The sequence below is a fragment of the Crinia signifera genome, chromosome 12 (genome assembly GCF_055691185.1).
Source record: "Crinia signifera chromosome 12, ASM5569118v1, whole genome shotgun sequence".
NCBI classification, from domain to species: Eukaryota; Metazoa; Chordata; class Amphibia; order Anura; family Myobatrachidae; genus Crinia; species Crinia signifera.
Window position 1 is genome coordinate 9,520,938 of NC_139228.1, and position 17,068 is coordinate 9,538,005.

At 46.1% G+C, this 17,068-nt stretch overlaps 2 protein-coding genes across 5 annotated transcripts in view; one reads left to right on the plus strand and one right to left on the minus strand.

Moving 5' to 3' along the window:
• Positions 1-17,068, minus strand: part of TNFAIP8L2 (TNF alpha induced protein 8 like 2) — a 422,216-nt gene that overhangs the window by 376,021 nt on the left and 29,127 nt on the right. The gene's annotated exons all lie outside the window — the stretch shown is intronic.
• The window catches only part of SEMA6C (semaphorin 6C), a 109,993-nt gene that overhangs the window by 87,187 nt on the left and 5,738 nt on the right, over positions 1-17,068 (plus strand). Inside the window, exons 9-19 of one of the 3 annotated variants that reach the window (XM_083166485.1) lie at positions 1,741-1,863; positions 2,321-2,409; positions 3,153-3,370; positions 5,432-5,563; positions 5,643-5,798; positions 6,851-7,024; positions 7,109-7,246; positions 8,179-8,256; positions 9,097-9,149; positions 11,456-11,506; positions 14,423-14,572. In XM_083166485.1, the coding sequence (XP_083022611.1) occupies positions 1,741-1,863; positions 2,321-2,409; positions 3,153-3,370; positions 5,432-5,563; positions 5,643-5,798; positions 6,851-7,024; positions 7,109-7,246; positions 8,179-8,256; positions 9,097-9,149; positions 11,456-11,506; positions 14,423-14,572 (1,362 nt within the window). Of the gene's footprint in view, positions 1-1,740; positions 1,864-2,320; positions 2,410-3,152; positions 3,371-5,431; positions 5,564-5,642; positions 5,799-6,850; positions 7,029-7,108; positions 7,247-8,178; positions 8,257-9,096; positions 9,150-11,455; positions 11,507-14,422; positions 14,573-17,068 lie in introns of those variants that run through there. The other 2 variants (XM_083166486.1, XM_083166487.1) reach the window with 2 other exon arrangements.

Here is a 17,068-nt window from a genome sequence, read left to right on the forward strand (position 1 = left end):
GGTTACAGCACATGTACCCTACACCCACCACCATAAACAGTCCTGCATGCCCTGTCAGAGAAAGAAAGCGGAATGTGTTAAAGCAATTTGCCGTCTGCAGCGAGCCGCGTCATTCCCACAAGCCTGTCATTACCATTATTATTATCGCCAGCAATGTTGTTTCGTGCTGGTTTCATTTACTTGATTTATTATTTACAAATTGCTAAAATGATTTATTTCAGTATGCAAATGTCCCAATCTGCTAATGAGCTGGTATTACATTCCATTAAGCGCTTATATTTTCTTTGTGCCTTCATTCGCCAAACACATGACCGGCGGCAGCGGCGGCAGCAGCTGATGTGGGATACGGGAGGCCGATTTACCTCCCCTGGGAGTCTGTCAGAACTAGGAATTTGCTGAAAGGTCCCTGAGAGCCCATTGAAATAAGACTTTAGCTATCATCTGGCTAGTAAATGAGAGTTGGATTTTATAGGTTGCTATGGGCAACGCCTCCATTTTAGACTGTTTCCTAAATAAATGGGGTCTCTGTTCTGCCTAGGCCCCTACACAGTAAACTCAGTGAAGTATCATGGGAAAGTGGTCTGTCTTGTTTTCACTGCATTGTTCAGTCTGGAAACAGGAATTCTTCATATAAACACAGCAGCCGGCAATGAATGTGCCCAATAACTAGGCCAGACCGGTCCTAGTGGTTACATAGCAACAATGGGATAAAGTTAATAAAAAAAGACAGCGGGGGAGAAGTCATTGCCCCCGTAATCATTACTGTATGATAATAAAAGCTCTGAGGTATTCTAGCAGCCATTTTCTGGGCAGAACCAATGTTCAAGTGAGTAGTAGACTAGGCTAGGCCTCCAGCAGAGCCAAACATCCGTCATATCATTTCAGATGGACTTTTTTTTTTTTAAATACAAATTAATTGAAATACAATATAATATACAATTGATCATTGAAAAAAATACTTTATTCTATAGCAATATAGTTGCTGAGTGACCATATTGGCAGTGATTTAATGTGCTGTGGGAGATAAAGCGCTGGGAGCTGGTTGCTGGCCGCAGGAGCGTGCGCCTCCGATTATGGCTGAAAATTACTAGTCGCTGGTGCACAATGCTCTGTGCAGCCCCTGACTACACCTGTGCACCAGCGATGGGTATTTAATGATCCCCCCCCCCCCCCCCCCAAAAAAAAAAAAAAAACACTTTGTTATTCCACACTTGTCACAACCATCCCTACGACAAAGACTGGTGTGCACAGCCTGGATAGCAACCCCTGCCTCCATCAGATGCGTGTAACACACTGCTGGCTGGCCGGGTCACTAGGTCCCTATTATGGCATTAATCTGCATGTGTCAGGGAGGTAAGTGCGCTAACAGGCAGCAGAGGCGCCTGCCGGCGAGGAATGATGATATTAGGCACGGTGCAGATTTATGGGTCGATACGTGCAGTTTCTGCGAGGCAGAGAAAAATCAACTTAAGCCCCTGATTAAAGCAAATCATCTAGACGAGATCCATAATAACAGCACACAAACAGGGCGCGTGGCGGCGAACAGCGCAGCAATAATGGGATGTATGGATATTCCGGATAAATTCACATTTGTAGAGACAGCAGTTGTTGTGCTCAGCGAGACTGTAACTAATTGTCTCAGTAATACAACAGCCGGAAGCACTGAGCGTCTAGTGTTTGGATTACATGCTTTTTGCTGTGTGGCCCCCTCACCTCCCCCCTCGCTCTCCCTACTTGTAGATGGAAATCTGTATTCTGCAACCGTGGCTGATTTCCAGGCAAGTGACGCCGTCATATACCGCAGCCTTGGGGAGAAGAGCCCAGTTCTGCGCACCGTCAAGTATGACTCCAAGTGGCTGAGAGGTGAGGCTGGCAGGTTATGCTGGGATTTGTTGTTCCCTGCAGCTGATAAACACAAAATGCGTACAGGTTTAATATTAGGATATTGCGCCTATTGCAAAATATATATATAAATATATATATGAATTTGGAGATGCGGTTCCCAAAAATGGGCTCTCTTATTCTCTCTCCCACTCTGTGCTTGCCTCTCTCCCCCTCTCTCTGCCTGCCTCTTTCCCCCTCTCTGCCTGCCTCTCTCCCCCTCTCTCTGCCTGTCTCCCTCCCCTTCTCTCTGCCTGCCCCTCTCCCCCTCCCTGCTTGCCTCTCTCCCCCTTTCGGCCTGCCCCTCTCTGCCTGCCTCTTTCCCCCTCTCCGCCTCTCTGCCTTCCCCCCCCCCCCCCCAACTCTAACCTCACTATATATATATATATATATATATATTTACATGTAATAGCAATATTTTTGATTTGTCCCCTTGCAGAGCCCCACTTTATACATGCGGTGGAGTATGGAAACTACGCGTATTTCTTTTTCCGAGAGATCTCGATGGAATACACCACCCTGGGGAAGGTAGGTATATCCATCACATGCGGCCAGGCTGGGGGGGAGAACATGTCGCATTCCGTCACTTTGCCACCCTTGGTACACCAGCCTGTTAGCGGCAGTGCTCCACTCCTTATCTCTCCCCAACCTCCGTTCTGGCCCTGTAGCAGCATTACAAGCCAATTACCATTCCCCATCTGTGCTGCCAGTCCTGGGCGATGCTGATAATGGGAAGCGCGTCCGTACGATACAGCTTATCCCGTCATCTCCCGGCCACCAAAGGCCAGCTCTGCTATCTCTACTCATCCCGTTACCAGGGAAATGAGCGAGTGCGGCTGTTTTGAATCTGATAGTCCTTCATCATTATCAGCCGGAGGCAGGGCCCGTGGATTAATTGTCCTGAGTCCTTTCAACGGATGTGCAGGAGATTGTTACATATATGAGTAATATAGAATTATTCCAGGATCCGCTTGTTAGAACCGGCGTGAATAGTTTTTCAGGTGTCACTGAAGGGAGCATGTAAGCTGCGGTTAGTTTATTTGCATATTCTCCCTGTGTGGAAAGCATAAACAATAAATGCGCATTCAATGCCATCGCCCACCAATCTCCAGCCTTCGGACATACTGAGAACATCTAACAGTGCCCCACCCAGTAATACTGAATGGCCATGATCAGTCATGATGGCTTTATGGCTGTAATCCCATCCTGGATCCCAACTGGTTGGTGCCTGTGATGCCAGCGCCTGAGAGATTGCATCAATGTCTCCCCAGGTGACGTTCTCTCGCGTGGCCAGAGTATGCAAGAACGATATGGGCGGCTCCCCACGAGTACTGGAGAAGTACTGGACCTCCTTCCTCAAGGCCCGGCTCAACTGCTCCGTCCCTGGAGACTCCTTCTTCTACTTCGACGTCCTGCAGTCCATGAGTGACATCCTCACCGTCAATGGCCGGCCCGCCGTGGTTGGGGTGTTCGGCACTCAGGCTAATAGGTGAGTAATAGGTGGCGGTGTGTATTTTTTATGGTAATAAATTATGTGTAACCAGAGGGGCCATATTAGTTAAAAGGTTTACAGTAGAACCGTCAACTGTGTTTAAAAACGATGGGTACAAAAGGTCAACATGCAAATTGTCAACACATAAAAGGTTGACATCATTTTTGTAAAAAAACATCATATGTGACCCCATCATATGTGTACCGCTTTACTGTTCCCAATCATATTCCACATAGATGTCAAATAAAATAAAATAGTCACCCATTTTCATGTCGACCAGCGCCGGGGATCAGCACCATTGGCACGTCAACCTTTTAAAACTGTCGACCCAGTGTCTGCGACCCGGAAATGCGTTGTGTGGTCAATCACACCCACGCACGCGGCACTTTTTCATCATAATAATGTTTTTTGGGCATAAGAAACACAGCAGACAAATACGTGTGAAAATCCAGTTCGCAAATCTGTTTTAACACCAACAAGCGTCAGGTATTCACTGTGTGTCTCATCTGTCCCAACACGGCCATTACAGCTGACAAGGTAAATGCTGGTAGGCTTTCAGCCTGAGTGCGCCGCCAAATATTGCCTCAAAGGGTCTTCACTCCCCCCGTCGTGTTCTGTAACCATTAAACCAAACAGCCCCTGGGTGCTTTGCAATGCACAATTCCAGCGTAAACCTTACATCGAGCGTGACATATCATATCATTTTCACTACAGCTCGCTATTCAGACTGAATTTACCGCTAAACAGAACCCAGCTATAACGGATATTTAGGAGTGGTAACCATTGGATACGGGATTTTATAAATGGTCGCAGCTGCGGGCACACAGATTATAGAAATAGGCCATACACCCTTGTTATCGTTTTATTTACCTGCAAATCTAGGATAATGGTAGTTTGGGAGACATAACTAGATACTAAAGAGTGGGGTGCTACAGCTCTCTCCCCCGCCATGGTCCAATTAGTGCAAAGACGTTCTCTAATTTTGCCCATGAAGTCTCCCCAGAAAAAAATCCAGACAAGTATCCAGGGATATGAACGCGTAGGAAACCGCCAATAATTGCTGCACCGTGTATGACAGGGTGCAGGAAAATGAAGCATTACCGCTCCTATTAGTGCATTAGGTAAGGAAAGCGGAGCCGCATGGAGAGGCCCAGTAGGGCCGTGAAATAGAAACCAAGTGGCTGAGAGAAAGTTCATGGGGAGATTTACTGCCGGCTCTGTGGCTGTAGACAAAACGTAATAAAGACAGGACGATAAATTACCAGTTAGAAAGAAAACCGCAGGTAATGGAGGGTAATACATTACAGCACACAACAGCCGTGCCAGAGGAAGCACGCCGAAAGGAGAGCTGCAGGCTTTATGCGGGACATGCAGGATGTCTGCCGGCGAATATAAAACCATTTATATCAATGGTTTTTTTTTATGGCCGTGAATCTATTCTCTCATAAAAGGAATGGATCCGTTGGGACGCGTTAGTATCGGATGGGATGCACAGTGAGGCATCATTCCTGCGGACGTCAGGGGAGATCCGTCGTTAAACTGTGGGAAATGTATTCTGCCACTAATAATTGGAGCACAAATTATATCAGGGATTTGCTTGTAGAAGGAAGCTGAAGTACCCACAGTAAAGTGACAGACAGTCGATGATCTTTCTCTCACACAAATGGGAGGCAGTCAATTTGTATCTGTGAGGATGTTGCTTGATGGTGTCAACAGGAAGTGGTTTTGTCATGACGGCAGCCATTTTGTCAGCTAAACCAACATTCATAATAGAGAGGCTGCCGTTATCTGTTGCACAGAAAATGCAGACGCACGCTCTAAACACTAGTACCGTGCACCTGCATGTTCTCTGTGATTATACGAATATGAAATGTATGGTTACTCGGGCAGAGGTTATACCAAACACATCCTGTGGTGGAGAGCAGCAGGCTAAGTACTAAGTAAAAGATGCATCCCAGCATCGAAGGGAAGGTACCGTAGATTTCCCTGCTAGAATATGAACATGTCTCACGGTAATGTCCCTGTAACTCAACCAGCATCTCCTCCTGTTCTGTCCAGCATCACCGGCTCAGGGGTATGTGCCTTCTACATGGAGGACATCGAGAGAGTCTTTAATGGGAAGTTTAAAGAGCAAAAGACCACCGAGTCCGCATGGACCCCAATTCCAGAGGAAAAGGTCCCAACGCCCAGGTAACCGGCGCTTAGATCTTATATATATGGGACACAGGAGGTTTAAGTATGAGGCTCTTAATCTTTCTTCATCTCACAGGCCTGGCTGTTGCGCAGGATATGGAACTGCGGCTTCCTACAAGGCCTCCAATGATCTCCCGGACGAGACCCTCTCCTTCCTAAAGTCCTTCCCTCTATTAGATGAAGCTGTGCCATCTGTAACAGAGACACCCTGGTTTTCAAAGACAACCAGCAGGTATAGTGCCGTCACCGTAATATGATACCTATGTTTTGTCTCCTATTACTTCCAGTGGAATGCGTTGTAGGGGTAGGCCAGTCATTGACAACTTAGAGATCCAGTATTTAACGCATGCTCGTGGACTTGTTACGATTCGATCATCTTCGAAGACTTACAAAGCTATTTTATTTGCACGGCTCCAAGATGCGTTGTCATCAGTATATTTGAATACAGCAATGCATATGTGTAATATAAAAGTACACGAACATGCAAGGGCAACCCGACCAATAGAGCTACATGCTGCAATATAATAGGTTCAAACCAGAAGTACTGTACACAATCGTTTTGGAAAGACGTGAACGTACAGTATAATGGGACAATGAGGAGTGTTGGAACTTGGAAGTAGTAGGAAATGGGCACTAAGAATATCTTAGCTCCAAGACGGAACCTGTGATTAAATCTAGACCGCACTGTACTCCAGGAACTGGCTATCCGCCATGCAGGCCTGTGGCAAAGAGAAAGAAAGCTGCAAGCTACATCTAGATTAAAAGCAAAGCCCTATATTTTATTAAAGGCGCTTTAAATTATTCAACCCTAAAATGTTATTCTTGACTAAAATTGTTTTACTTTATTAAATTCAGCTTTTATCCAGGCTGGAAACCTTTCAGGAGTCAGAGAGCCTAAAATATTGTAGCTGATGCGGAATATCTAAGACGAATGGGCGCACATTTTCCCAGCTCCTGTAGAGGTCCTCCTGGTCCTTCAGGATCCTAAATCCAGCCTTCATTTGTCCAGCCCTGGTTTTCATAGTATGGAACTTGTACTTTCCCTCCCGTCCTAACATGCTCTTCGAAGCGTCCTAACTATCCAGAGGGAATGGAGATTTTGCACATTGCACTTTAGGGAACACATTAGCCCATCTGTCTTATAAGTCAGAACAAAACACTCTTTGGAAGCAAAAGTGCCCAACTGAAGGGCAATGATGTGCTATTATGAGACTGGATTACAGACTTAAATCCATATTGCTTCTGGCCCATTGTTATCCATAGTTTCCTCTTCTCATATTCCAGGTATAAGGTGACCCAAATAGCTGCAGACACCTCCGCCGGCCCCTACGGAAATTACACGGTCTTGTTCCTTGGTTCGGAGGATGGAAAGGTGCTAAAGGTTCTTTCTGGAACCACAGAGAATTCCACCGTGGAAACTCTGCTCCTGGAAGAGATTAATGTCTACAGCTATGACAGGTGAGTGCAGTGCCACCGCCCGATAGCCCTGGTCGATGTGTTATATCTGCGCCTACCATAAAGTGCGCCTTGTGTGCTTTGTAGGTGCGGTGTGAAGACGGAGGACGGGCGTATCCTGGGGTTGCAGTTGGACCGTGATAATCATGCTCTGTTTGTGGCATTCTCAAGCTGCATCATTCGCGTTCCACTCAGCCGGTGCGATGCCTATGGGACCTGCAGGCGGTGAGTATTACCTATTGGGTGGTGGTATTTGGAAAGTGGTCGCATTTTGCGGGTCTATGCGTTCTGCGAAGGTGGGATACATTGTCTAACATGGACAAGAGTCCAATTCTTCTCCTGAATCTGTTACTGGAACGTCACATTAACCAGGGAATACATTGCATTATAAGGGTTACATCAGCCAAAGCGAAATGAAGATAAGGGAGGGGGGAGAACAACTTAATTTTGCTGCATTAATGGGCTTTATTGACAGCAACAATGGCCTTGCATCCTTTGTTCCACGCCAGTTTTGGAACCGATTGCGAAACAAAACACAAAAACAACCTTCTGTTCTGAGCAATCGCAGCCGGCTCTGTAATAATCTCATTAATAGTCACATGTTCCGCATCTGCAGAACAAAGCCGCTTAGAATTCTCACAGCCTCGCTCATACACAGGGCGCACCCGGGAGGCAAATGCTCCAGCTTGAACAACCCAACCACACCAGCGCCCAAGTGCTGGAGGTAGCATTTGAACAGGCCTCTGGATGCCAACGACTTCAGCGGTGGCAGAAAGAGAAGCCTTCACTTGCCAGGCTCCTTATCGCTGGGGAGGGCATCAGGGAGAGATGGAGAGAACAAAGACTCAGACAGCAGCAACAATGCCAGAGGCATCCCTCTGAAGTTGCAGTTCTCTAGAAGGCTGCCAGCATCGTGCCTACTGGGGGCAGCGATGAAGAGATGGCATGGTGGGTATATACCAATGGGTAATGTTGAGGGTTAATCAGAGGGCTTGTTAATGAGTCAGGGTCCATTCTACTCCCTCAGCGTGTGCGGACGAGAACACAAGTGGTATAGAACATAGACATGAAGCATATATCTCTGATCTATTACTCTGGGTAATCTTTATCCCAGCACCTTGTGTATGCAGTAACAGATGATTATTTCCCACCCACAGAAGCTGCCTGGCATCCAGAGACCCCTACTGCGTGTGGTTAAAGTCAGGCACATGCGCCAGCTACCGGGGTGACATAAGGTAATCCACCATGATAAGTATATAACAGGAATACACGGGTCTCCTCAATCTCATCGCACAAATTCTCCATTACTCGTTAATGAAATTCCAGCTCCGTCCCATAAGAGCTAATTACATACTAAATCCTGGGGGAAAAACAAAACAAAAATATGATGGATCTTATAAGCAGTCGGGGGGGGGGGGGGGGGGGGGTGTCTATGTAAAAGTCTGTGCGATGAATACTGCAAGCTGGAGCAATAGGCAATATTCACTTGGTTTTGCCTTTTAAATGATCGCTCCTTTAAACATTGGGGAGACTTCCAGGGACAACCCAAGAAGTTCCAGTGTGGCTATATGTAGTATTACTACTTTATAATGTATTACGGAAGCTTACCACCAGTACCCAGCACAGACAGGTGTGGTATAGGGTTCCGACAGTCATTAGCCTGACGTTGGGATCCCGACTGGCCAGACTCAGGCAGCGCATGGCGAGCGCAACAAAGCCCCTTGTGGGCACAGTGGCTCTCTACGCTCGGCACCTATTCTATTCTCCCTCTATGGGGGTCGGAACCTGACTGTGTTTTAACAGTCGGGAACCCGACGTCGGGAAATGACTGTCGGGATCCAGACTGTCGGGTCCCTCCGGCACCCGCACAGACGGACATCTATAGGCTGATACTCAGTCACATTCGGGAGGTGTGGATTTGTACCTCGTACCTCAGTGCTATTATGAGTCCCCAATGAATTATTACGCTGGAGATTGGTTGGTTAATGTCCCCCTGCTCCAAGAATTTCCTTATCAGTAACACAGGAGCTGATAGCACTCCATCATTATTAAATGTACTATTATATTCTTTCTAGGACTGGATTCGAACAGGATATTGAGCAAGCGAAGCATCGGGGGAACTGCCAAGGTGAGTGCAATGTTACCAGTGATCCTATATATTATAATGGGGGTAGCACAAAGGACAAGGACCAGGCCTGTCCAATCCTAGCTTTTAAGCACAGTGGTGGATACGCGTTGTCCGTTGATTTTATTGGTTCAAGCTCCTGTCCAATCATATGTTGCACACAGAATGCACCCACAATGCCCACAGCTTGAAACACCAATGGCAGGCCCTATGGGCAGCTACATGGTCTGCAAGGTGCCAGATCAACTAGGCCGAGAGCCAAACACCGGTAAGGGTGGGCGGTGAATGGTCCCCCCCCCCCCCCCGCCATACAACTATGGTAGGGACTGCCACAATGGCAGATATTGCTGTACAGCATGCAAGTCTTTTACACCAACCGGAGCATAAAAGGGAGCACGTCAGTAATATACATTATAAATGCAGAGCCTCCTAGCTCTGTGTATAAATGATCTACATGGTAATAATGTATGGTTGTGGGGGTATTTGTTTATCCAGGGACTGGTACAGAGGCACCGGGGTGGCAGTGAAGGAAGCTCTGTACAGGATTGGCAGGAGTAGAAGCGATACACTACAGCCGCCCCAGATACAAGAACGTTGAGGCCTTGTAGAACACGTGTGCTCTGCAGATATTCATAGAGGCTCTGCAGGAGGCTCTGCGCCTGGCCTCGTACGCCGCAGTGAGCCAGCTAGGGATTGAGCTGCCTGTTTATTAGCTTGTGGGCTGCTTTCGCTCCAGTCAGATTTCCAATCTCATATTTCATGGGCTTAGAAGACTTCTGGGCACATTACAAGGCTCCGTATTAATAAAGCAAATCTATATAAGCAACTCTTCCCTGATAGAGCATTATGCCTTCTGACATTTACAAGACGAATGGCAGCTATTGTACACCGCTAGCTTATTCCATACGTGTATGTCCGTCGATACAGCTATATTTATTTTTACCGTCCCCCAGAGAGCACTAGTGTGCTGTCTGCCCTTTCTGTCTGTCATAGGACAAGACCCCCGGCATCTCCCAAGCGTTCGCAACGCACAAGTAGTACCTGCAGCACCATACAATAGGCGGTCCCAGCAGCCTGTAGCTGTCCAGTGGTTGGGGAACTACAAGTTTCAGAATGCTTATAACAGCCCTGAAGCCAGATAGGAACATTGCAAAGTGATCACAGGACGACACGATATGTTCAGTCCAGGTCATGAGCACAAACATCTCATTCTCCCCAGTTATCAATTCCGGCTATTCATAGGCTGTAGAATGGGGGAAGTAACAACAAAGGATTGTTATAAATAAATTATCTTTCAAAGCGGTGAATACCATAAGGGATAAATTGCCGACTTATACGGGCATAAGGGGCCCGGAGTGTGATGTGTTGTGTAATCAGACAATCTTGAGTAGATCATAAAGGAGGAGGATTGTTCCCAGCAGGCATCAGACACACTGATCCTACTGACTTACTGCGAAATGCGTTGTTGCATCGGAACCACAATCTCTGTGATGATGTTTATTAGAGTAGGTTGGGAAGGGTGCATGAAACACGAGGCACTGAGTCATTCTCTTTGTGTATCTTATGACTTGATTTGGATCATATTTATAACCTTTTAACCTAGAAAGAGGTTTGGTTCAATGGGTTGACAGTGTCTCGACCCAAAAAAGTCAACATGGAAAAAAGGGAGAGCAAAAGGTCGGCATAAAATGTCGACATGAGCGTTTATAAAAGATTTTTAGGGAACACTTTACTGGCCCCGATTGCAGTCCATGTGGATGGGAAAGTATGAAGTAAACAAAATCAAATCAGAAAAAAAACTAATGAAACATCTTGAAAAAAAAAAAACTAATTTCCACCATATGCTGACCACTTTCAAGCAACCATTTGACCATGTCGACATATTGAACATGTAGACCTAATTCATGTTGACTAAGATCAAAAAGATTGGTACAAGGATAAAGAAGGGGAAGACTAGATGGGCCAAGCGGTTCTTATTTCCTGTTCTATTCTCCGTTTCTGTAACCTAAATATTCATCTATGTTATATGTGTTTAAGTCGGCATTTAGGTTCGTCCTGAATAAGGTAGAAAAAAACATATTGTGAAAGTAATAGGTGAAACAGATATATCCCAGACATACATTAGCTGTAAACAAAACAGCTGCAGCACCACAAGCTGCGATTTATTTACTGAGATGTGGGGCGGACATTCAACTAAGTATGGAAGCAGTCACTGAGCAACTCGTTCTTGATTTGCTAAGTTGGCAGTGAAGGGAAATACCAAATAAAGCCCCCTTCTAACCCACCCTGTTGGTTTGTCTCCTCTGCAGATGTCGTCACTGCGTCGGGAAGCACGGACAGAGAAGGGGACTCTGCTTATGGTAAGTAGTTATCGCTCTTTTTCCTCCTGCAAACTTTAAGCCACCCTTCCCCTCCCATCTCCTGCCCACTCCAGTGCGCTCAGCTTCTCGTCTTATGAGGTATCTCTCAGTAAATCAGTAATTGATTGCACACTCACAATGCTTAGTCGTTCCAACGCATTTTACGCTGAAAATGTGATGGCTGTTGATCCCAGTTACTGGAAAGAGCCGTAGAGCTGATTTTCCTGGGTTGGGGGGGGACGGGGGGTTGGGACGGAATATTAGATCATTTAATTTAAAAGAAACCTACTTTGATAACAGGGCTGAAATACCGTAGTGCCAAATGACATAACAATTGGAAGGGTCTTAGTAGTAAAAACATTGTCAATGTCTCCGAGCATGGGGGGGGGGGGGGGGGGGAGAGATTACGAGCAGCCTGTGATCCTCAAAGAGCTTTTCCTTTGCCAGTTAAAGGAGCAATTTAACGCGCACAATCCAAGAGACAATGGGATTAATCTGTAAACTGATCCAGCACAGACAGAACTATCTCGCTGACTCGGACTTCTGCCGTCTCATGGCGCACAGCATTCCTGCTAGCTCCATAAGCCCCACGCATTGTTTCTCTAAGCCGAAGAGGAGAAGTTATTTGAAGCACACTGTTTTCAGGATAAGAATCCTTCACAGCCGCACGAGAGGCGGATTCTCTTTCCTGAGGACTTTTTCCGATATACTTCTCAGCGAGGAATAAAATAATAACTTAATGAGAAGCTGAACCATTTACAGCGAGCTGCCATCATCCATGTCTTCATTAGCCGCACTAACATTCTAACATTATCAGCCCATTACTGCTTGTCCGGGTAAATTAATACTCGGGAGAAATGAACGGACGGTGTCAGCTGGAGCGGCAGAGGTTTTTTTTTTATTTTTTTAAGAAATTTAATTAGGTCTTTGCGGGTTTTTGGGGGCGACAAGTAGCAAAAAAAAAAGATGAAGATTGAGTTGATTAACCCGCCGCTACGCGTTTCGCTGCAATCCCAGAGAGTGGGGTGCTGCCAGTTCTAGAGGCAGCATCAGAGATGGGTTGGAGTGACTGGGCTGCTGAAGAGGATTAGAAGAGATGGCATATCATTAATTTAACAGCAGGCCCCATCTCCTATCTTTAAGACGACTTGCTTTAAGCTGGGATTTGCCTCTCCAGAGAAAGGTGTTTGTCAGATGGAGAAGATTTACTGATGTGTGAGAAGCGCGGCTGGATAGAGAAAGCGTTAGACGGATCACTGGAAGTTTACCAAACCCGCGGTGCGCGTCAACACATAGGCCCTAGGAAGAAATGTTCCATGGCCGAGTATGTGCTGCTCACTGTACGCACGGTTTTATTTAGTAGCTTTTGACCGAATAAATGGCCAATTTTAGGGTGAGATCTACTAAGCCTTGGAGACCGATAGACTCCTTTCTCTTTCTCTGCACTCTAGCCTTGGATAGAGATAACGTATCAGACAGTGGGCTCCCAATTGCTGGGTTACAGGTGGTTTGAAAATGGCAATTAGGAGCTGGCTGCCTGTTACTTGATCTCACACACACACACACATATATACTATAGATCAGGGGTAGCCAACTCCAGTCCTCGAGAGCTACCAACAGTTAACGTTTTTGCGTGTCTTCTCACAGAATCGCAAGTGAAGTAATTAGCTCCACCTGTGGATCTTTTAAAATGTGTCAGTCAGTAATGAGTGTACCTGCGCACATGCAAGGTGTGCTGGAAAACGTGAACTGCTGGTACCTCCCGAGAACTGGAGTTGGCTACCCCTGGTATAGATGGATAAAACATGTTTTATTACAAGACAGCGAGACGATAAAGATCCAACATTTTCGACGGTGATTGCATATATTATAGTAAAGCAGATATATTTTTATATTGGCAAACATATCACAATTAAAATATAATCAGCCACATTGTGAGGAAAAAATCTGAGCGGAGCATGTCTGCCACCTTGTGGCCGTGTCCTCTTCCTGCAGCCCAACACGCTTACCGCCAGCTCGTTCCGTGTTAATTTTCTCAAAGCCCATTAGGCCATAGAAATATACAGGGCCGGGCACACTCTGGTAATAAGCCATGTTGTTCAATGATGACAACCTGCTGACCAGCGAGACTTACTTGTATATATGCTTCTGCGTACACAACGTATAAAAGCGATCGAAAAGGGTTTTTGTTAAGGACTAAAAGTTGAGTTAAAAACTGAGATACAATAATTTTTGTGGAACTTGGCCGCAAGTGGATGAGACAGAAGTGTGTAGTGTGTATGTTCGGAGAGGGGGGGCGCTGCTTGTGTATAAGCCAGTGCTTCTGCGTAAGAAGGGGTATAGGATACAGGGGACGGAGACTTATATTTGGGTGGGTGTGCAGGTCTGGTGCCATGCGATAGTAGCCCCGGGCCTACTGTGGCCCTATTACTCTAACCCATGGGTCTTCAACCTGTGGCCCTCCAGATGTTGTGAAACTACATGTTCCATCATGCATTGCCACATTTTTTCCTATGAGAGCATGCCAAAACTGTCAGGGCATGCTGGGACATGTAGTTCTACAACATCTGGAGGGCCACAGGTTGAAGACATGTGCTCTAATCTATCTAGAGGGTTCTTATGAAACATAGCCCAATTTGGTGTGTTGCCTGGGGCCCTATGGGTTCTTAGTTACAGCACATCTGGCCTGTATTCATGACATTATTAAGTTAGGTTTTAAATGAGCCCTACACGGGTCAAGCCCTTTAATAAAATGTGGTTGGGAAGCGGTCTCCTCTTACACTGGGTTACCCGTAGTAATCGTTACATAGACCCTCCCCCCACTTGCTCCGCCCCCTGATAATTGCATCGTTGCTCTATACATACTGTTGCCTTTGCCTGTGTTTCATGATGTTTTATTTGTTGCTGGTAACGCAGGGAAAAACCCGGCCAGCAGCGACTTCGCCATTGCCAGTGTTGCCTCCCTTGGGGTAGTGACTCTCCCAGGTGGGCATGGCTACCCCCCACCAGGTGTGACTTCAGACGGTTACTACCAACTCTCTGCCTGGCACACTCTTAAAACCCAGGGTAAGAGGGGCATTCTTTCTCTACCGTCCATCCTGGGCTTGTAGCAGTTAGCCTAATTCCTAGTCGCCAGCTGGCTCATACCCACTAGATGCACCCATCTTCCCCTTTCCCTCCTTCCCTGGGTGCCACGATTAACACCTGCTTTCTCCACTGTGACTTTGTTCCTCGTCCCCCGGCGGTGCCTGAGCTTTGCATGTTGTTCCCTTCCCCCATCCTCACCCACTAAACGTGACCATTGTGTTTGTGCGCTAACTTGCTTGTCTAACTCATTTCCTTTTCCCTGGAAGACACCGTGCAACCATATTACACAGAATGACATTTTAAGGATGATTTTACATGCAGATGTTTATGGGTTGGCAATGACACGCTGCCATATTTTGGGGAATAACTGACACCTATGGCAGTCTCTGTGCAAATCATGTAAGACACATTATATCCTACAGCACACTGTGCTTTGTTATCCAGAATGCTTAGGAAGAAGAGGTGTCCAGTTATAGGGTTAATGTGTAATTATTTGTTATTACCAGACCTAAGATATATTAAAATATATTTAACAATAGCACAGACATTCTACAGATTGTCCCACTGCACCCTCATTACATTGTGACTGCAGGATGCCCGGATTTTATCTGGGTGTATTATTAATTAGCAGTAATTTACTGCTTTCCTTCTAGAGATCTGAACTAATGACGATTATGATACGAGATCATTTGCTTTAGAAATTAATTTCATTGCATTTGTCCCTCTGTCTCTAGTATATTTCCCTTCTGTGTCCGCCAATGGTAAAATGTCAATGGGACAGATGTATCGAGCTTCAAAAGTGATAAAATAGAGAGTGCTAAACAGCCAGCCAATCAGCTCCTACCTGCCATGTCACAGGCTGAGTTTGAAAGATAACAGGCAGGAGCTGATTGGCTGGTTGTTTATCACTCTCCATTTTATCCGTTTTTGAAGCTTGATACATCTGGCCCAACGTAATGAAAAAGTCCCACCAGATTTTGCTGTACAAACTGTAGAAAGCACCCTGGCAACAAGAGCTTGCACTCCAATGGGGCAGATGCTAGCATCCTATCATACTCCCAGGTTTGCAAGTCTAGAAACTTTGGGGGTAAAAATACTATACTTCTAAAAGTGAAGATAGGTTGTGTTGCCCATATGACCAATCAGATTCTAACATTTTCTAGGATGCAAGAGAGAAATCATAGCTAGAATGTAAATCGGTTGCTATTGACAACATCCCCAATTTTCACTTTTAGTAAATTGACTTTCAATAGTGATTTACTAACTAATTATCCACTAAATATTTTGGATCATTAACAAAGATTGATGATTTTTGTTTCCTTTTTGTGTTCTGATAAATTTTTGTCGCGCCACCCCCCCCCCTCGAATAAGATGGCGTTTCCAGCTGACAGCGAAATAGCTACAGCTGCCGCACAGACACGAGCCGCCATATCAAGCTGATTTCCGCCACGCCAAAAATCGCATCAATCTCCGGAAAGATGACAGGCCGTGTGCTTTTCACTGTGGAAATAATTGTCAGTCCCTCGCTCCCTCATCTACCAACCCCTCCCCCCGCTCAGGCCCGTCGTGGGTTAAAGTCATTGATTGGCTCCTGGATACAGAAAAAAAAAAAAAAAAAGTTATTTCCCGGCACTTTCCTGAGAGGAAATTGTTCAAAGAGCGGAGGAGCCATTGTATTAAAAAAAACCTCAGTGTGTAAAGATTAGACGGTGCGGGCGAGAGCGCTCGTTGTGGTGTGCGTGGATAATTATAATAGTCTTACATTAGCTTATGTGATTGCTCTGCCTGCTGTCCTGTCTTTGAAGCAGGCAGCTCATTACCTATCCGCAGCTGCGCACACTCCGGTTTGATTGGCTCCTGCCTTTCATGGCATTAACAGCGCACGGTTTTCAAAATGAGTCTTTGCTGGTTTTGAATTAAGTCATCTCAGAAAAGGGCGGGGGGCGCCTCAGGCCCCGGAGCATGCCAAGCAGCCTTCGGGGATGAAGGCCGCATCCATTAGCTAACATCACAGCGCCTGCCACCGCCTGTCAGACTGAATGGCGCACTGTGTATGTCGCTTGGATTCTTGATGTCTGATTCTTTTCCCGGGTGCTTTCTGCTGAAATACCCCACTGGTCTCGGGGGGGGGGGGGGGGACAGCCGTTGGTAGTTCTGGCTGTGACCATTGTTACATAACACTTCATTTACTATCCCTACTTTTCAAATAAGTCGCTAAAAGGGAAAATGTACAAGGAAGGACTGGCTCGTGCGTCCTTGGCGGCTGCTTAATTAAGTGATTTCTATTGCAAATATTAAGCGTTTCCCCTTTAATTACTATAATACCTATAATCCTGTTTGGTTGTGTTGGGTAAATTGTCCAGCGAGCTCTATCACCTGCCAAATGGGTTACGCAGCGATCTCCTCTCTACTCGTGTACGATGGATTCAGAGCTGTATATTATATACGCTTTGTAGTTTACAGGGCAGCCATTAT